Source organism: Equus przewalskii, chromosome 25, assembly GCF_037783145.1.
Source record: "Equus przewalskii isolate Varuska chromosome 25, EquPr2, whole genome shotgun sequence".
Classification (NCBI taxonomy): Eukaryota; Metazoa; Chordata; class Mammalia; order Perissodactyla; family Equidae; genus Equus; species Equus przewalskii.
The window spans coordinates 17815103-17835842 of record NC_091855.1 but is presented as its reverse complement, the minus strand read 5'-3'; the positions used below and the strand labels follow the sequence as shown (position 1 = coordinate 17835842).

Here is a 20740-nt window from a genome sequence, read left to right as displayed (position 1 = left end):
TCACTGAGAGAGAAGCTTCAGCTCTTGGGCAAGCTGAGACCATCTCGGGCATTTCTGCTCAGCCTGAGGTGCGTCCCTTCATCACATTTGGGAATCCTGAGAGAGGGAGGTGCCACCTTCTGCCCAGCAGGCCTGGCAAAGCGAGCCTTTGGCTACTGTTCTGGGCTGGGGTGCAGGTCATGTGAATTTAAAGCAGTGGCTGCTGGACAGGTCAGGTGAAGCCACCACTTCTGTTTGTAGCCCTGTGTTATTGGGGCTGATGCCTCTGGGATCTCCATAGCAGCTGTCCCAGGGAGGAGAGAAGCAGGTGTGATGTTTACCTTTCTAAGGTGATGCAGAGCTGCCTAAGAGCTGCCTCACTCCAATTAGAACCAAGTGTCTAAATCGCGGTGTCCTGGCTGGGGAAGTCCTCCCTGGGTGGGACTCCTGGCACCCCTTGCCACCCACTGTGCTCATCACTTACAGGCTCTTTGCAAAGGCCAACCTGTGCCTGTTAGTTTGGGTGGGTGGTGGAAGACCATCCTCCATGGTCCTCTAGCTGTGCAGGGACAAATCTAGAACCAGAAAGACATGCTGGGAATGACGAGGGCTCAGCAGCTGTGCCCTACACTGGTGGCAGGATGCCTGGCACAGACTCCCCAGCCTCTCTTCCATGTTGTGCATTCCTACTTTCCCTGCACTCTTTATCCACACATGAGGAAATGTTCCCTTTTTTATTGCTGAATCTCTTGTCTCTCCTTCCTCTACTTCCAACAGAACACCCCTGTTGCTCTTTCTACACTCGGCCTATAGGAAGTTCTGGTGGACGCAGGAGTAGAGTGGAGGCCAGCATTCCGCCACAAGGTCCCTCTGTAGCATGACTTCCTGTGGCCCAGGCAATGCCAGCCTCTTTCTCTCCTCCTCTCCTTCCTCCTCCTCCCCAAAGGCACTTCAGCATCTCAGCTCTAGTTCACTCCAAATTAGGTAAAGTTCAAAAGACTCAAGGAAACAGAGATATGGCTGTGTTGCTATTGGAACAACTTGATGCCACTTTTTTCTAACTGGGAAGTTCAGGTGACCTTTGATGATGGTTACAGGGGAGAGTGCCACTGGAGTCTAGAAACACAAAATTGTGGACCAGACAGCAGGATGAATCGCTTGCTTGGCAGTGTGTGATTCCCCCGACGACCCAGGAAGACCCTAATTTCACCTTCCTAAGGGCATTTCTCATCTCCTACAAACACATTCACCCCAACCACGCCCATTGATTGGGGTCCCTGGTTAAGCCAGCTGCCAAGGCAGAGCCTAGAAGGCACCGCCCCCACTGACCCAAAGCATAATCTTTCTATGAATGTCTACGTCTATTTGGAAGCATTTGCAAAGAGGGCCAGCACACTTCTTTTTCCTGCCTACCACCAGGAAAGCAGTTCAACAGGCATTTATCAGACATGTATTTCTAACCTGAAAAAGTGCAGTAGGGGACAGGTCAAGCAGCATTTTCAAGAGATCTCTGGACAGAAACTTGGGTCAATGGAATTCCTAGGCACTGAGAACCTCCTTACTCCCCTATAGACCCTGTCACATGTTGCTGCAATGCTTTCAGTCCTACAGGATAGCAGATGGGTGGTCCCCCAGCCCTCTTCTCCCCCGGTGCTCTAGTATGTAGAAATATGAGATTTCCAAGTGTCCTACAGGACTGGGCCCTGGGCCACACAGGAAGGGTTGTGGAAGCTGTAACCGAGAGATGGAGCCTAAGGATGCTGCTGTTGGATTTAAAAGCATCTTCAAAGGTAGCAGGCTTTTTTGTCTTGTTCTGCTAGGGGTCCAAGAGAAGTGAGTTACAGGATCAACACCAAAAGACAATATTTGCACATTGCCTCTGGGACAAGGCACTCATCTCAGCATCATTTCCAGACCCCTCAGTTGCTTGTTTCTTAGGAAGGAAAAACTATGAGTGCAAAAATGAGCACACCAAAAACTGGGCGCCATTGGCTGTCCATGGAACCAGAGTGTGAGAACAGGAGTGGTGGGTGGAGATGAGGCCATGGACAAACGGATCATCTCTTCTGGATTTGGGAGCACCTTCTGTGCAGAAGGCTCCCAAAGAAGGTTAGAGAGTGCGGACGCCGGGGTCACTCACCCACTGCTGGAAGGAAGCCACCTCGCGGGTGAAACGCAGCGGCCATTCTGACTCTGCGCCAGCAGCACTAGGCAATTGTGTTTTTAGGAAGGGAAGTGAAGAATAACTTATCCAGCTGAAACCATGAAGACCTGTGGCTTAAGGGAGCCCCTGCCCAGACACGCATACAGCTGCAGCAGGCATGCAGTCCATGCACAGGCACATGCAGGTCTGCAGCGTATGTTACACACGTCCATACACTGAACACAGAGGTGTCTATCAGGCAGGCAGTACATGCACCTGTCTATACAGCTGTGCACACGTTCATGTGCATGTTTACACTGCAGGCACTTCCATAAGCATCTCATGCAAGGTGCATAAGCAACCACGTGACGGGTTGTAGAGCTTTCTATCAGGCTTCTGAGATGACAATCTTTGACAAACACTGCAAACTTAAAGCATTTACCTTAAGATACATATATAAAACCCGGACTCTCCCAGGAAAAAGCCGTTCATGTCAATGGAAATGGCCTCTCTGCTTCTGTTTCTGTCAATACTACAAGCAGTAGGAGCGTGCACCACGGGGGGCTGGTTTATGGGGGATTTCAAAGCATCCCCTGCCATTTGCTTCTGACTCTTCTGACAACCCCACTCTGTAGTATGTGGTTAAAAAGTACAAGCCTTTGTTTATCTGGCAGATGGAGCAACCAGGCTTGGTGAGGTTGTGTTGCTCAGGGTGGCTCCAGCCAGGCAGACAGCTGAGAGGTGAGGGTTTCTGGGAACGAGGCTTCTGCCGTGCAGAGCGCTACGTCTGGAGGACTGGATTTCATGCTCTTATCAGGGGGAGAACCATTCCTGATCTGTGTCCGGAAGCAGGAGGCGTCTCAGGGTCCTGTGCCTCAGTAGGGGGGCAAATGCCAGATCCTGACAACCTACACCACATTTTTCCGGTGGCTCTCTCCACCTCCCAGCACCACACAGCGAGAAGCCCCACAGTTCTCACAGCATCCCAGAAAGCACTTAGGGGCCCAAGAAATGGACTACAGGACAGAAGCTGGCCTGCTGAGCACCATGGTCCCTCCATTCCCAGGGAAAGCAGAGAAACTGGCTCTCAGAGTCAACTTTAAAAATAAGCCAATAACAATAGCTACCATTTATTGAGTAATTCCATAAGCTGGTCACTATACTAAACAAATGTGCTTTGCACACATTGTCACAAAGAGATACCCACATACTCATCCTCAACTGCAAAATAAATATGATACCTACCTCGCAGAATATTGTTGGAAATTAAGTAAGGTAATAAGAGCTAAGCATGGGCTGCAAATATCATAATAATGAAAATAATAATACGAAGAGCTACACTTGCACACGTACACTATAAACACTGAGCTGAGCAGCTTAGGTATTTTTTTCTCACTTAATCATTTACTCTTAGCTCCTTTTTACAGATGAGGAAACTGAGGCTTAGAGGGGCTGCCCAAGTCACACAGCTAAGGGGCAGAGCTGGAGCAGAAGCAAAGTCCCTCTCAGGCCAAGCTCAGCATCACTTGGACGCCCACGGCGTAACACTGTGAGCCCCACGAAACAGCAGCTACGGCTGTTATCCCCTCCTTTAGTGCCAACATCCACCCCGTGCATCAGGCTTCATTAGACCCATCAGGCAAGTGAGCGACTTGCCAGGGTCTAATACCAATATTAGGCGGAGAAACAGGATTCAGCCGAGGTTGCCCATCTCTAACTTAGCCCACTTTTCTACATTCTGGTGGGCACTAATGGGACATTGTTCTCAAGAGGCAAAGACAGCAGACCATCTTGAGTAGGGGAGGAGAAGGCAAGTGAGGGAAACGTCACTGCCAGGTTTTTGACAACATTTAACTCTGGGTGGTTGGTGTTGTTCAGTCACACCCCAGAGAGCTGGCTATGACAGGGTAAGGAGCAGTCTGGATGACTCAAGGTGGGCAGCCATCAAGGGCCAATTGGGGACCTCTCAAAACACACTCCTGCTGGAGCAAGATGCACCTCGCTGTGCAGTCATCCATGTAGTCCTGGGGAGTAGGGAAAGGGAGGGGACTTGACACCAAATCTGAGTGAAGCTGCTGCAGGGCAGATCGAGAACTCTGGTGGCCACCAGCTCACCCACACCCTGTCCTGGTGATCCCTCTCATAATGTCCCACAGATCTAGAAACAATTCAGGAAAGCTATGATTGAGGGTTAGCAAATCCTGTGCTCTGGGGCTGTGTCATTACCAAGGAAACCTCCATCAAGCATATGACCACTGGAGAGGGATCATTCACAAATGCTAATGGTTGACCACTTTGTATATTTAGAGTATGGATCCCCTGGAACCTTCCAGTATCATCCAGGACGGGGAACTCATCAGAATTTCCTCACTGCTTTTGCTTCAGATTACAAGGTTGGGTTGAGTTTTGCATCGGTTGCTCCATCTCCATCTTCCAATTTAATCTGCTACGATGGAAAAGGCCAGGCCCTCCATCCTTGCTTGACAGCCTGTCTTTTCCCATTAAGCATGGGGGTTCAGATGCACCATGCTCTTATTGCAAATGAGAAAGTCCAGGGGCAGGGTGTAAAACGGTTCTCCAACCCTGTGAAAAAGTATGGGTGCCCTCCGCACTCCTGGACCTCTCTCTCCCCTACCACTTACATCCCGGTGCCAGTCGTGCCCAGCAGAGTTTTAAAGGACTGTGAGCGAACACGGCAATAATCAACTCTGACTGGGTTTTCTTTCGCTTTAAAAAATGTCTTATTAAAACTTTGCTGACTTTACCGGGACCGCCATGTTTAATGAGAGGCCTCAAAGAATCTGAAAGCAAAAGATGAAGAGAGGAAAAGAGCCATAAGCTGTAATCACCATAATTATACAATCCCATGATGAGTTGAAAGCAGCCCTGGCGAGGCCCGAGAGAGGAGGGAGTGTCATTTGCAATCCGGTCTGTCCTCAGGACAGCTGGCAAGAATGTGACACAAGAACCCTTAGGTTTCCAAGTTGGGTTGAGTTGAAGATGAGTCCTTGAGGCAGGGCCCAGAAGGAGGGGGCTCAGGGAGGGCAGTGTCTCCTCTGTCTAAGGCCTCTGGGGGCATGTTCTTCTCCTGGCCAGGCTGAGATGTTTTTGGTGCCAGCTTGCCCACCTGGAATCTGCAACTGGCACTGGGTAGAGGCAATTGGCTTTATCATCTTTTCTGCTTTCGACAAAACACCCTTTCTGGATGGGAACTGTGACAGGCCAAGCTTTCTCCAGTGCAGAGCCAGGGCGCCCCGCGCACATGCCCGCTCTGGCTGTGCTCAGCCTCACTGTGCCAACGGGCGCCTGTGTCCTCTGCTCGCTGACCTCCTTTCAGGCATTCAAGAGAGACAGTCCTGTTGCCCAGAGCTCAGCTGCAGCAGCAGCAATTGGCTTAAAAAAAAAAACCCCAAAACAACAGGCAAGGATGACATGTGGAGGGCAGTCATTCCACTCCTTGACAGTTTCCCTTGCTTTGTGCCATCATCTGGCTTTTTCTCCCTCACGGCAGAGTCTAATCAGTCTCCTGGATCCCTCACCTCCAATCTCAGCAAACTCCCTCCATACGATCCATTCTCCTTTTCCACAGCGTATTTATAAACCACAGAATAAAATGCAGCGGGATCCATTTAACAAATATTTAATGCATCATAAGATTCCAGTTGGAGGAGGTGATGGAATCCAATGCAGAAACCTTCTTGACAATATCCTTGGCCATTCAGCTTCTGAATGTTTCCAGGGAGCTCACTGCTTCTTGAGGTGACATATTCCATCGTTGGGAAGTTGCTACTTTAGAATATTCTTCAGTAGAGTGACTCCCCATATCCTCTACCCATCTGTGCTAGCTTTGCCTAGAGCTATCCAGAAAAGTCCACTCACTCTGGAAGACAAACATAAATATATCCCACTATGCTTATCAAGTCTCCTTATGGCTGGACATCTTTATCCACTGCAGTCTCAGCAGACATGGCTTCCAGGGTCCCCAGTTATTCTCTTCTGAGTTTTTTCTAGTTTGTGAAAGTTCCTAATAAAATGTGGGGGCTTAGAACCAAGACTCAACACAGAAAGCAGAAGCACACTTCTCTCTCTTCGGGCATGCCACTTTTGTCATTGAAGCCTAAAGTTGCTTTTTTTTATTTTTCAAAGAAAGCAGTTGCATCCTGCTTTAACTTAGATTAAACTCGCAGTCAATGACAATCCCCCAATTTTTTTACCTGAATTAAAGTGAAGGCTACAAATGTCATCCTGTATTTGTCAGACTGAATTGTTTTTAAGATAAATTTTATCTGGTTAAATTTTATCTAGTTGTTTTTGACCCATCATCCCACCTGAAGGAGAGCCTTTTCAAATATAATTCCATCATCTACCAAATGAGCAATACCTTCCAGGCTGGGATCTTTGAGTCTGATCTTCTCAGCTCCCCTGCAGTGTCCCACTTAGCATTCTGCTTCATTGTGACGTTTTACAGATTGTTCCCACTTATGCATTTGTATCCTGCCCTCCTTCCAGAATGCCATGCTTCCCAAACTCGATATGAACAAAGACACTCATGTGCTGCTTAAAAAAAGGGAAGACTCCCGACTTGTTCTCACCAGGAGCTCATTCTGGGGGGAACGCCATGGCGGTCTCACTTCTCAGCCTTCCAAGTCCTGAGACCTCCAGCTCTCTGACTTCTAACTCTTCAGTCTGGACACAGGCAGAGTTGGGTCTCTCCCTGGCCTCGACATTGACAGCTTTGTCCCTACCTGAGTTCCTGCTTATTCCAAAGCCTAACGCCTGGAGGTTTCTCTCTCCTGCACCCTCTGTGGTGCCACTGCTCGCCCTGGCAGGACCGAGTCGGTCCTCTCCAGAAATGGGCGGCCTGTCCCCTGAGAGGTCCGCCCTTCCCGCTGTTCATCCGCGGAGGGCCCTGCAGTCACCGTCACCCTCGGCCGGCTCACTGGACAGATGAAAGCCCACAGCCATTCCCCTGTGGCTGCCTGGAGACAGGCGCCAGAAGTCTGACTGTACAAGTGACAAGGAACAGGCTGAAATCCCACAACCCCATCAGCCACTTCTAAAGTGAGAGCTCCTTCTAGAAGGACGTCTTTCCGGGGGGGGCGGGGGGGGGGGACGGGGAGGAAGGCTCTGTTATGGCAAAGGGCTGCAGGTCACCTCCCGAAATAGATCCCCGCCTGGCACACACATACAGAGTTTGCCCCCAGCCTGCCTTGCGGGAGACTGGCAGGGTATGCGAATTGGATCTGAATCAGTGGCTGTAAACACACAGCTGTGCCTTTCTGCCTCATAGGAGTTTGATTTTCACTTGACTGCTCGGCACATTGGGGTCTGGGGAAGGCAGGAGAGGGACTGCGTGGGGCGAGAGCGAGGGCTGGGGAGAGGAGGAGGCGGGCAGCAGAGCCTTGCTCACCCCGTGTCGGGAGGCTGAGTCACCACTGCGTTTCTTCTCTGAGTGGGCACTCCACGGGGAGGGCATTTTTGGCAGCTTTTGGTTGACAGGTTGAACCATCAGCTGCAGCAGCTGGGGATTCCTCCTTCCAAGAGAAGCGGCAGGGTCTAGGGCTGAGTGTCTCAAAAATGACAACCTCTGACCCTTCTCGATAAATAAAAAAATCTCAGCCTTCTCCAGGGATTCAGAAAGACTCCCCAAACCCCCCATCACGGAGAACCACTTCATCATTTGGTCTTCTCCGCATCCCACCAGCCGGGCTGGGGTGGTTGTCTTACATTTTATAGATTGTTTATAAAAAAATAGACTTTAACATTTTCATTTTCCAGCTACAAAATTATAATATTGAATATGCTTTTTCAAACTTCACTTGGAGCCAAGTTAGAGAGAGAGGGATAGAGACCAGAGGAGACAATCTACCACTGACTGTAACCAGGCTCACACGGCCTCTCGTGACCTCTCTGGCCCATCTCTAAGAGAGGGCAGTGGCCAGTCTGCCCGGAGCTCTCCAAGGAACTGCAAAGCGTGGTAGCAGGTGAGCAGCAGCGGGACGCTCACATTTCATTCCTTCCCAGGCCCCACAACGGCGGGGCGATGCGGCAGCACGCGTACTGGAGCCCGCCCTTCTGCCCAGCTGACACCCCCCTCGCCGCCGGCTCTCAACACACCCAGGCTGGGCGTCCATCCCGGAAGGGCGGGGACTGTAGAACCCGCAAGATCGACAGGATGTGTGTTGCTTACCCCGTTCTTTGTGACGTCTCCTTCCCTGCCCTCCAGGGGTCGCTGTGTCTGAGTGAGCCCTGAGCAATGGAGGGAGCAGGCAGGCCTGAGGCTGGAAGACTGCGGCATCCTTCGTTCTGCCGGGGCTTTATCCTCAAATCCTTGTGAAAGGATCTTAAATCCACACCCAACCCAATTCTATCCATGGTTTATTTCCCTGGCGTCGAAGGCTGGCAGCCACTTCCTGGGCAGGAAGGCAGCTCCTCTCTCATTCTGAAGGACGATTAGCACAACTCAGAAATCTCAGGATGGAGAGAAGACAGACCTGTAGAATGCTCCCAGCTGGAAAAGTCCTTAGATTACCTAGTCCAGGCCTTTGTACATAGGAGAAAACCAGGGCTCAGGGAGGGCTAGTGATTTGCCTGAGGTCACACGGCAAGCAACTGAGGCTGGAAGCAGGAGCTGCTCTGCAACATGGGGGCTGCTAAGTTTCAGAGTCCCAGGAGAAGTCTCCACTGCTCGAGAGAGGCAGATTTTCATGCTTTCCCTCCCAAATGCTACTATGGAAGTCCAACTCCATCCCCAGGCAGGCTACTGCTGGATCTAAGGGCTGGCGCTATGGTCTGTGACCCAGTGGTCCCCAAAGGGCCCAAGGACTGCTTGCAATCGAAACCAACTCTGTTTAAAGATTTTTAGCCAATTGTCCCTTGCGGGAGGCCTGAAAGGAGTTTTTCCACTGAGGTCAAAGCCCTCTGGGGCTCTGCTGAGTCAGGGTATTTGAGAACGCAGTCCACCAGAGTGCATGGTTGGTCCCAATCACATGCTGAGGGAGGGGGAAAAAACCTCCTGGGGGAGGGAGCTGCTAATGCGGGGTTGGCGGAGCGCCCTGGTGGTCTGCCCTCTGCCTGGCCTGCCAGGAATCTCAGCCTTCCACTTCCGGTTCAGCACCTGGGCCTGGAGCTGGGGGTTTCTTCCTGCAGAGCTGTCTGGAAGGCGGGGAGGTGAATTGCTGACTTTTTAGGTCTCTTTAGCTTTTTCTTGGCTTTTGGCCTGGGAGGGAGGAAAAGGAGAGGGAGGGAGGGGGCGAGGGAGGGTGGGTGACAGCTGGCTCCTAGAGCTTCCTGATCTCCATCTGACTTTCCTGCTGCATTCCTTGGCAGGCAGGACAGAAATGCCTGTCGAGGAGATGCCACTCAGCACATGCCAAGGCTCCCTCCACTTCCGGCCCTTCCTGTTTCAGTTCCAAGGAGCACCTTGACAAAGCTCAACTGCGATGTTCTCTCAGGAGAGGGATGAACACTTGGTCCCCATCTGCGCTCTCCTCTGTGCCTCCAGTGCTTGCTTGGGCACCAGCATGCCCATTGCCCATCTTTGGAGCCCAAGGCTACAGCTGATGAGGCTCTCAAGCGGGCAGCTAAGGCTTCAACTGAGCTCCAAGGCACAGGCGTCCAGGGAGGCTGATGCCACGGTCACTTGAGGCTGCCACTTCTCCTACCCTAAGTGCCGTCACTCCATGGAACTGTGCATGAGATGCAGAGGACTTTCACCAGCTTCTCCTCCCCAGGGTAGAGATCTCATCAGATGGCTTCAGCCACCATCCGAAAAGGGACAATCAAATTGCTGCTGCTGAGCCTTGGCTGAAGGCTCTTTGCTTCCTCTCACCCTTCTCTGATGCACCCCCCTGGTCCTATATGTCAGAGGCAGCCTCTGGTGAGGCCCTCCCCACTTTGTGGTTGACCCTGAAGGAATGAGCATGAGGGGGATGGAGAACCTTTCAGTTCTGGCCATCCTCCTACCCTCATTGTCATCTGTCAACTGCAAAAACCAGTAAGACAGCAGAGAATGGCAGGCTGATGGGCACTGAGAAGTAGGAAGTAGTCTTTAGTGAGGCAAGTCCCCCACTCCCCCCGGTAATGCCTGGGACTTCCCACCAAAGAACCTGAAGGGGAGATGGAAGGTGACGTGAAGCACCCCACAACAATGAGCCAGCTCGCTCTTACTGTGGCTCTCATGTTTTATAGCCACTGTGAAAGGAAGCTTCCCAGTGGACAGGACTAGGGAGAGACAGGCTCTGCTCATTTGACCTGAGGCCGTGTCTGGGCACCCCCTTGAGAAGCTGCTATGTGTTACAGCTCTTCTTGAGATGGGGGTTCCTCGGACCAGGGCTACCAGGCACAGTGGTGTGAGTCATTCACTGCACAAGGGCAGCTGAGGGTCAAGTAGGGGCTGAAATCCAGCTTACGCTTTGCTTGGCCAGCTGGGCATCTGTGGGGCTGGCCTGTTAGAGGGAGTCCTGTTTTCTGTTCTGAATAAAGGTGCAACATGGGCAAGTTGTGCCATGTCAAGGACTTTCGGTTATGTTTGGTTCTGCACCTGGGCCTTCCCCGTCAAATCAGCAGGCTTTCTGCAGGCTCTGTGGCCCTAGTCCACCAAACCACACCATACTCGGCACACCATATTCCCCAACATTTGCTTTGATATTCAAGTTCTGGGTAACTCAGAATGAAACTTCCACTGGGACGAGGAGCTCCTACAGCATTGCCTCTATCGGGGATTGCAAGGCCCCTTCAGCACCAAACTAGCATAGCCTCAGCAGCTACCAGGAATCACATTAAACGGCTCCCAAGGATCTCCTGTACCAGGGGGCACCTGTGGCCTTCAACAGATAACCCCTCCATGTCATGATACACCTCGAGACTTGGAAAGAACAATTTGCTTCCTCCAAACGTTCCTCCTTAAAACAAAGGACATTGGCATGGGAGAAATTCTGTATTCAGACTCAGTCTTGATAAGAAGCTAGCTGACTGAGCTAACAAACCCCCTGGATCAACATTTCTTGCCACCAGTTTGTCCTAAATGGCAGCTGGCCTCACATCCTTGGTCTAAGAGCTACCCAGCTTCACTCTCCTATTTTTCCATTGTTAGCCCCATGACATGGATGGTCTTTTTACACACATTTCCCACCACCATGAGAATGCTATTGAACTAGACTTTCATTGAGTTTTATAGGTTGCAGTGTCTAGCAGGTGAAATATTCACGTAAACCTTCCTTTAGAGAAACCAAGCACTGTATGTATATTATATCCAGAAAATGGCTATCAAATTGCAAGGCATATTGGTTGGTTGGTTTGTTAATTCCATTTGACTAGAACACGGGGCTGTTGATACCAGTTCTTGGGTTCCAAGTACTCTGAGAGTTGTCACTACAGCCTTGGGCCATTGCCTCAAACCCTCAAACTCGGTCACATCTTGTGAAGATGTGGTGTTACCCCAAGAGCACAAAGAGCATGGATGGATCCATGCAAATCCATTTCCAAATCCACCACTGGAACCAAATATCTGAAAGTACCACCCATTAGAATCTTCATAAAAGAACAACAGGGAATTTAGGAATTTTTTAAGTTTGGGCCTTTTATCATATAGATGCTAAAAATCTCAAGAGTTAGGAGATTTTTCTCTTTCAGTGGGCCCTAAAAACATCTCCGGAAGTTGTCCCAAGCGCACACTTCAGACACTTGGAAGGTGTCTGGTGCTTTCTTGTTCCAAATGCTTTGTTAACAGACCTTGGAGAAGCACTGAACCAACAGCACTTCTGGGATGAAGGGACGTCAATCAGCGCTCTGCACAGAGCTCCATCGAGATCATTCTTGCCTTTCTGGATACCCCTTCTCATGAAAAGCAGCCTGCAGATGTTTGGACATCTTGTCTGAGTACCAGGCTTCCTCGCTCCACCCTCAGCCCACGCAGTCAACCTGGAGGGCCTCCAAGGGTCTGTGGGAGTTCGGCTTTCCCGCAGTGTGCACCTGACAGTCCAAGCTGCCTCACAGTACACTCTAGGCTTGTCAACAAAATCCCTAAACATTCTCCATGCACAGCATCCAGGCTTCAAAAGAGACTGGGAGGGATGGGTTCTCACCACTCTCTATCGGGACCTCAGGGATGAAAGAACTCTATAGGCCTTGCCTCTGACAGCCTGTGGCATCTTCTTGGTGTGTGAAGCCACATGGCCATGGCAAACCAGCCATTAAGACAGACAAGGGGCCAGTATGCCTTGCATTCTGCAAGTTCTGACCTCTCACGAGGAAAGACCATAGAGAGGGAAGACAAAGAAGAGAAGGGATAAGCAACCATATTGTAAGTGCCACCCACTAGAGTTATTGTGATATTTACATTTGGCAAATTCAAAATAAATGTTTAAATTCAATTAAAATGCATCTAGCTATGATAGGTAAATGACTAGGTTGCTTTCAACCCAGAATTCTTAGATTTCACGTTAAAAGGATGAAATAAAGATACAAATCACACAGTAGTCAGGTTTTACAAGGACTTTCCTCATCAACAGAGGGGGGAAAATGGCAAGTCAGCATCAGTGGGCTTCGACTCTTTGAGAAGGGAAATTTGGCCAGTTCCATGCATGGGATCCCTGCTCCCCAGCTGCCATCTAGGTTCCCTTTGGTTTGATGTTAACAGTGCAGGCTGGGTCCCATGAACTCAGCAGCTGGTTTTGGATGAGTAAGTGAATGAGCAGGATTGAGTACCTCTTGTGCATCAAGCACTATGCTCAAATCTTGCAGAGGACAGCATGGAAAGGGGAGATGGGTCTGTGCTGTCTTACAGACCACAATACAGAATCTCCCCCACGTGCCACAGGGAAGACCTACTCATTCAGCACCCTCACCTTGACCATGGGGTCTCCAATGTGCCACAGTGGTGGTCTCTACCACCCTCTAAGCTGGGTGTGCATGGGGATAAGGCCACTTTCCTGCAAGGACAGTGAACCTGTATCCGGTCTTTACTCCCTCTATCAGAGTCAGGGCCTGGGGAACTTGACCAGACCTTGCTCCTGGGAGCACAGGGACAGTGCAAGGATTTGTTGCGCCCTCCATCACAAAGCTACTGCTCTCCTCTCCCTGTCACACTAGGCAAATGAGGCTGACAGGGGACTGTAAAGAATGAACTCATGCAGAGGCCACCAACACACACGCCAGCTAGACCACATCGCCAGAACCCATGCAGCACGGCCGCCTTCTGCACACGCCAAAGCCGCCCACACAGCAGCAGCAGCTCGCGACCCACTCCCGCATCATTGCCAGAGTTCACAGAGGGAAATTTGGAATTTTTTCTTTTTTAGATGAGCTACAGTTCTGAGCCAATTTATTTCATGGTATAGTTCGATGGCTTTCTCCCTGGGCTGCTGCAGAAGATGCACAAACCACGCAGCCCCAAGGCAGCCGGGTCCTTCCTCCTCAAAGCCCCGAACAGAAGATCAAACGCGAGGCCCGAGGCTGGGCGGTCGTGCGTGCACCTTCTGCAGAGGGAGCCGCTGGGTCTTTTGCAAATCCATCCCTCGAGGAGAAGCTGCAGACACTCGCAAAAGAAAGGGGGTGTGTCGAGGGGGAAAGCACTGGACTCCCGCCCACCCCAAAGGAAACGACAACCAAAAACAAAGGAGAAAAAAGGGAAAACCAAACGAAACGCTGAGGGAAGAAAACCAGCTGAACTTACCACGCTGCGAGTGAACTTTTCTAAGGAAGTTCTACGACCTTGCTCACTTTCTGGCTTTAGGAAAAAAAAAAAAAAGGTGGGGAGAAAAATACAGAAAAAAAAAATCTTCAGCTTACACGTGGTTTCCAAACAGCAGCAGCCGCAGCTAATGAACAAAAACAAAGCCAAACGGGGCGGAAATGGGGAAAGAGGAGCAGCCAGCGCTGCATGCGAGAGTCAGTGGGAGACAGGAAACAGAAGCCCCCAGGAAATGGTGCTGCTGCCTGGGGGCAGGGGGAGAGAGGGCTGCGCTTCTCTTCTCCTGGGGCATGAATAGGGCCTCAGGGCTCCGAGAGGGAGCCACCGCCTCCTTGTGCAGGGCCCATGGTCAGGGGGTTCGAGCTCCTGCTCACTGCTTTCTGCTGGCCGTGCCCATGTGCAGGAGCCCCCCCTTGGTTGTCTCCCTGAGGCCACAGGCAGCCTTCTGGGGGCCCCAAGTGGTGATACAGAACAGACTTGCTCTGAGGGCCTGGTGTGTGTGTGTGTTGTGTGTGTGTAGGGGATGCAGATGAGACCTCAGGACATGGCTGTGTGCGAGGTGAAGTCATCAGCTCCTCCATGAGTCTGTGTTAGGACTTTCTCTGGGATTTTCCCACCCAGACTCAGCCAGAAAGTTTGCTAACTTCATTGACTTCCTAATGCCCCCCTAATGACTCTCATTCTGTGTCCTTAGAACAAGGATGGTCTCCCATGTCCTGTGCAACGACACAAGGTCTTGAATCTCAGAAGGAATTTCTGGACGGAAAATGCTCTTAGTGTCCAGGCAGGCATTCCAAGGTTGACTCAGGGCAGGTACAGCAGGCTCGGGAAGCTCCCTGGGCACTCTTATCTGAGGCGCCCTCGACAGGGGCAAGGGGAGGCAGAGCACTTGCATGCCTCCCATGCCTCGCTGCTCCCTCTGCTGGAGGACAAGAGGGTGTGGCATGCACCTGATCCTCTCCCCAAGTTTCCTGCCTGCGCCTGCAGGGGTTTCAGAAGAGAATTACATCCCAAACACCTGCCAGTTTATCCTGGAGCCCTGTGCCAGGGTCCTGAACCTGGGAAATTCAGAGAGTACACACACTCACGTGGTCGCACACACACACAGCAAATAAATAATGGAAATTAGGGAGCTGAAGAAGCAGCCAGGTGTCTGTGGGGCTGCAGGATGTGCTGGAAGCAGAGGGCAGGAGAAAGCCAGCCATCTGTCTGTGTGGACCAGGTCAGAGGGCTTCCTTGGCAGGCATGCCCCCATCCCCTCTGCTGGCTGCTGGGAGACAGGATGGTGCAGAAAGAAAAACACGACAAAAACGACACATCACCACAGAGCCCGGCTGGTCTTTTTCCTTGCACAAGAACGGAAGGATCCACGCTTGGGTGGGCACCATACCAAGTCTCCACTCTGGGGACGGCAGCACTTAGCTTCAATCCGGACAGCAGCCCGGGGGGCATACATTTGGCTCAAGTCAGGCCATTCCTAGGCCCTGCAGCTAGCGTTCTGTGCCTTTCATTCTTGTCCTCTGGCTACCGTGTTCCTGCTCACAGAGGACAGCCATCAGCCTGACTCATTTGGGCTCCTCCGCCTCGCACAGGCCTTCCGAGCTGCCCTGGAAAATCATCATCACTGGTACTTAATTGTCCGGGAGGAGCCCTCAAAACCCAGCTCTCCTATCCCTTGAGAGCCTGGTTCATCAGAGCGACTAACCTTATCTTTAAAAATCTTAGGATAAAGGATGAATTGGAGATGAAGGAGCAGAAGGCTGTACCTCCAGACTCCATCAGGGGACTTTCTCAGCAGAAAAGCCAGGCCAATTCATATCCGCTTTCTTCACTGAAGGTTGTAACTCATACCTTTTATGACCTGGACATTTATGTCACATGGTAAGCCCATCCCTGACATCAGAAGATACGCTAGGCCTACCTGAAAGTGCCGAGTTACACATCCGATCCACCATACCTGGAGAATCTCAGGGAGAAATGGAAGAAAAGTAGGTTTGTCACTGTTTTTGGAAACAATTAACCCCTGAATATCGGAAGGGTGTTGGCAGCTGCAAAAGCTTTCTGCCCCAAGAACGTCCCTTAATCTAGGGACTGGGAGGATAATTCTAATGAACTTCATTTGAAACATTTCACGGGAAGGTTGTTGGTTCCTTCCTCACTCAAGTGACCTCCTCTGAGAAGTCTTCCTCTCATGGGAGGACCTGCAGGCACAGGTGCCTCAGCCCCACTCCCTACACTGGGGGGCATCTTCCCTTTGTGCTCAGACCTACAAGGAGTCTGAACAGCCTCTGACTTCTTCTGGGTGCATAGACAGGTCCCGATTGGTTAGACTGCTAGAACCTCAGAATTTCCCCAAATTGTGACCAGTGCAGGGTCTTGAGCCACAAGAAGTAAGGAACACTTACTTTGAGCCTCTCTTCTGAGATCTGGGCTGGAGATACCAAAAGTCTCTGTAACCATTCTTGAAAAACTGGGCATGAGAGCCATTTGCGGGGGTGTCAGCCCCCTCCATCAGAGCCCCTCCACCTCCATCCTCCAGCCAGGGAGCTGGCAAAGGCCAGGCTTCACACGTTCCAGCATAGTAGCGACACTTGATGGAAGTGGTAGAGGCAACCCAGAAAGCTGGTTCCTGACAATCTGGGCATTCCAGAAGTCCTTTTCTCTTTCTCAGACTATCGGGAATGTTCTCTTGTCCTACTTAAGGGCAGGAGAGCAGGATATAAATGCTCCTCTAGACTCTGGAGTTATGTGGTACCAACCAGATACACAGACAGGATCCTGGCACATGAGGTTGACAGTACACAGAGAGAAAGGCCATGTGGCTGGAAGAGGCAGCCCGACAGAGAGCGTGTCGATGGACAACCACATGCTTGGGGACTGGGGTTGGGAAGCCGAGAGGGGAGAAGAAAGGGATGCACATGTTCCTAAATGGCGTGTCATGGAATTTGGTGAAAGAGAGCCACACCTAGCCACATGTGGGTCTCAGATCAGAGCTGGAAAGTGCAGAGGGTTTGCAGGCACACTGGAATCATGAACCATCTCTCCTGCCTCCCCTTTTCCAGACCCCATCCACCTCCCGGCTCTTCCGTCCCTCCTCCCAGAAATCCAGCTGAGTTCATCCCTGCTTTAGTTGCCCTTCACCACCCACATGCTGAGGATCCCTGGGTCCCCAAATCCAGACGCCAAGGGCTACAGGAAACGATGACTCAATTCTAAGCAGAGAGGAAGAAGGAGCTAGGATGCAGTTACTTCTTGGTTAAACGAGAAGGGAAAGACTGTGGGGCAGGCAAGGGAGACGAAGGGGGTGTCAAGGAGAGAACAATCCCAGGAAGGACTTCAGGTACCACATGGCGCACTTGAAACCTATGAGGTTTTCTGTCCAATGAGGGGGCTGCCCAAGTCCTTGCCTCAGACCGTCTCTGAGCTGGTCAAGGAGAGGAGATCTGTGGGGAGCGAGCTGGACTTTGCAGTGAAGGGCTCTCTCTGGTTTCCTAAGGGACCCACTGGTGTCACTGCCAGCCCTGTACTCCTGTGCTGAGCCACTGTGGCCTTAGTATTTGGTTATACTCCCACTGTGGGCAGAACACACAGATGGAGATAATGGGGACATGGAGACAGGATGCCACACCCTGGACTTTGGGGGTGGGCTGGGGTGGTGACAATCCTAGTTGTCTTCCATTGGAGTGGGAGCAGATAGAGAAGGGAAAGAAGAAAAGAGAAAACAAATAAAACCCAAAGGATGATATTCTCATCTCACACCAGCAGCAAGCAGCAGGCAAGGGTCCACAGTGCTAAGAAAGGCGAGCCTGCCCTTCCCAAAGATACCTTCTTCTTGGCCAGCAGCAAGTCCTGGTAAGCATTTGAGCGGAGGAAGCGGGCATAGCTGTCACTCTTCATCAGCTTGTAGATGTGCTCCTGGGGAGGAAGGAGGCAGGAAGACACAAAAAAGAACTGTCAACCAATGCCAAAGGGGATTACAACCCAACTGGCCACTGTTTTAGGAAAACAACAAATGAATCGAGGTCTGCTTAGAAAACCTTGCAACATGTTTGTTTTGTTTTCTCCATGCAGAAACACCAAACGAAACATATTTTCTCTCCTAGAGTAAAAGATCCTTGAGGATCACGTCCTAGAGGCTTTGTAATTGGGCTTCAGTGCCATGTTGGGTGTAGTATTACTTAATCATTAAAACCACAGGCACAGCGATGAGAAGGAACAAACTGTGGCTGCACCCCACCACTTGCGTGAATCTCAAGGGACTCATGATGAGAGAAAAGCCAATCCCCAGAAGGTTACACACTGCACAATTCCATTGATATAATATTCTTGAAATGACAAATCATAGAAACAGACAACAGATTAGTGGTGGCCAGGGGCTGGGGATGGGGGAGGGGAAGGGAGGGAGGTGTAGTTATAAAAGACAATAGGAAGGATTCTTGTGGTGATGAAATGGCTCCGTGTATCTTGACACAATCCTGCATGTGTGATAGAGTTGTATAGAACTACACACACCACACACATGAGTACAAGTGAAATGGGCAAGTCGGATCAACTCACTGGGTGTAGCTATGCCAATATCATGGCTGTGACATTGTACTCTAGTTTTGCAGATGTTACCATTAGGGGAAATTGGGTCAATGGTACATTTCGGTACTATTCCTCATGATTGCATGTGAGTCTGGAAGTATCTTGAAATAAAAAGTTCAATTAAAGGCAATGGGCAATGGGCAATGATGCAACTGGGTCAGTTGTGCATGTCAGGGCCGCCGTCTTATCCTGGAAGGGTGCCCTTGGCCATCAGATCATGGGGCATGTGGGCAACTATGCCAGGCCTGATGCTTACATCCAGGAGAGGCAGAGGCTGTGGCATGCTGCCCTCTCTTCTCCTGGGCTCATACAGGCATTTACATTCTGGCCTTAGCAATGAATTTCACCCTTGACTTCCAGGTAATTCCTATAGCCTTGTGGGCTCTTCCTAACGGGTCTGTCTTCACTAAGGGCAGGGAAAACCTGGCTCATTAAAAGAGGGAGCTTGTTGATTGAAAAAGGGTTATTTATCAGTTGAAATGGAATGTAACTCAGCTGTACAGGAAAGCCTGGCTGTCCCAAGACAGGACCCATTAGGAGGCAAGGTGGGCTTTCACTACGGAGGGTGCGATTGATAGGCAGAGGCTGGCCTGGTGGAGGAAGCATCCTCCCTGATGTGTACTCATTGTTCATCCCATGAAGCTGGACAAGGGCACCAGCCCTTGGGGGAATGGAGAGCCAGTCAGTGAGGAGACAGAGCTCAGCTGAGAGGCTGTGCTGGTCATTAAAGACCTCTTCCTCGGGTACTCTTCCCAGGGGAAGGAATGGGAGGGGGAGGCAGAGACCTCTCCTCAACTGGGGACACATTTTAGAGATACCTGGCCAGACTGCTGTTGCATCCCAGAGGAATCTGGGGCAATGACAAGAGCTTGCTGAGACCCTTTCCCTTCCCACCTCCAAAGAAAGTGGAAGCAGACAGCAAGAAACACCTTGGCCGCAGGTGTATCCCTCTCCATCCCATCCACAGTTGGACCACAAGAAGCTGTTTGGGCACCAAAGTCATTCGTCCTCAGATGGTCCTATATTTACAAAAGCAGGATGCAATGCCACTAATGGGAATGGGCCCACTGCAAGGAGCCAAGCGAAATTAAATAGTGGCTTGGATCTGAACCTACTTTGATAATCCAGATGTGCTCTGATTTAATACACTTAGTGAGAACTTGCCTCCCCAAGTGTTTTCCTGCAAATTTCTGACAAAACCCAGGCCCACTGTGGTTTAAGTTCCTTGAGGGAACAATAGGTTTTTACCTCTTATATATGCATAGTGTTCAGCACAGGGTCAATTGTTGGTGGAATTTACATTGTTTCTGGGTTCACCGAAATGCTTGTTTAATTCAGTGTTCCCAAATTTGGAGGCTTGATACTTGTTTTGGTGTATGATGGGATCGGTTCCTGCTCTCTGTATGGCAGGAGAGTGGGGATTGCTCTCAGCTCAAAGGAATTCCATATGTGAGCATCCTGGCCCATCCCTAATGGCCTCAGAGCCCAGACTGAGGGCATCATTGGTCTTTGTTTTCATTTGTTGTCTCTTTAAATTGTTTTAACATTTAAATCTTAGGTACAAATGTTAACCCAGAGTAAAAATGACTCCCTGTCTCCTCTTCTTGTCTCAAGCATCACCAACAGAGCCAGGTGGCTCTTGAATCATCTGGAGAGGCCTGTCACTCATGCCTGTACCCTCTCCAAGGCTACAGGTCCCTGATTCTTGTTCTTCATAGAGGAATCTAAACCCCAGGTATAGCTCACAAAATACCCCCTTGATGCCCCCAGAGCAGTAAGGAAAACTCTCCTAGCCCAGCACTTCTTGCCTTGGCAACAAATGTCACCCCCGATCCAGCTAATTCCTCCAGCCTCATCGTGGGCAGGAAAAGCCTGGTCCACTAAAAGAAAAGAACTTGTCAATTGAAAAAGAGCAGGATAAAGCAGGTGCCCAAACATTTAATCACAAAAATATTCACAAATATTTCCTGAGCATCTACTGGGTGCCAGGCACTGTGTCAGGCATTGAGATTACAGCCTGGACGACAGAAGAGGTCTCTGCTGTCATAAGGCTCAGATTCTATCAGGCAAGATTGATGCACAAAAATAATAGACTACTACTATCAAAGTGGTCTCAGATCCAAGCCACTATTTGATTTTGCTTGGCTCCTTTCAGTGGGCCCATTCCCTTTAGCAGGGGTGCACTCTGCTTTTGTAAATATGAGGGCATATTTGAGCTAAGGGCTACATAGAAGAGGTGCAAGTACAGGTGCTATGAATTGGTGTGAATGGGATGACCTCCCCTGCCAGAGGTGGGGAATGGTTGTCTATCAACCAGAAAGATCCTCATCAAAGGAGGA

At 50.6% G+C, this 20740-nt stretch overlaps 1 protein-coding gene across 41 annotated transcripts in view; it reads right to left on the bottom strand.

Annotated features, from left to right (window-relative positions):
• Positions 1–20740, bottom strand: part of RGS6 (regulator of G protein signaling 6) — a 529145-nt gene that overhangs the window by 10506 nt on the left and 497899 nt on the right. For 16 of the 41 annotated variants that reach the window (XM_070593542.1, XM_070593519.1, XM_070593522.1 and 13 more), the window contains 2 exons: positions 17640–17729; positions 13797–13850 (listed from right to left, as the gene is read on the bottom strand). In XM_070593542.1, coding sequence (XP_070449643.1) covers positions 13797–13850; positions 17640–17729 — 144 coding nt within the window. Of the gene's footprint in view, positions 1–2119; positions 2187–13396; positions 13659–13796; positions 13851–17639; positions 17730–20740 lie in introns of those variants that run through there. The other 25 variants (XM_070593527.1, XM_070593525.1, XM_070593538.1 and 22 more) reach the window with 7 other exon arrangements.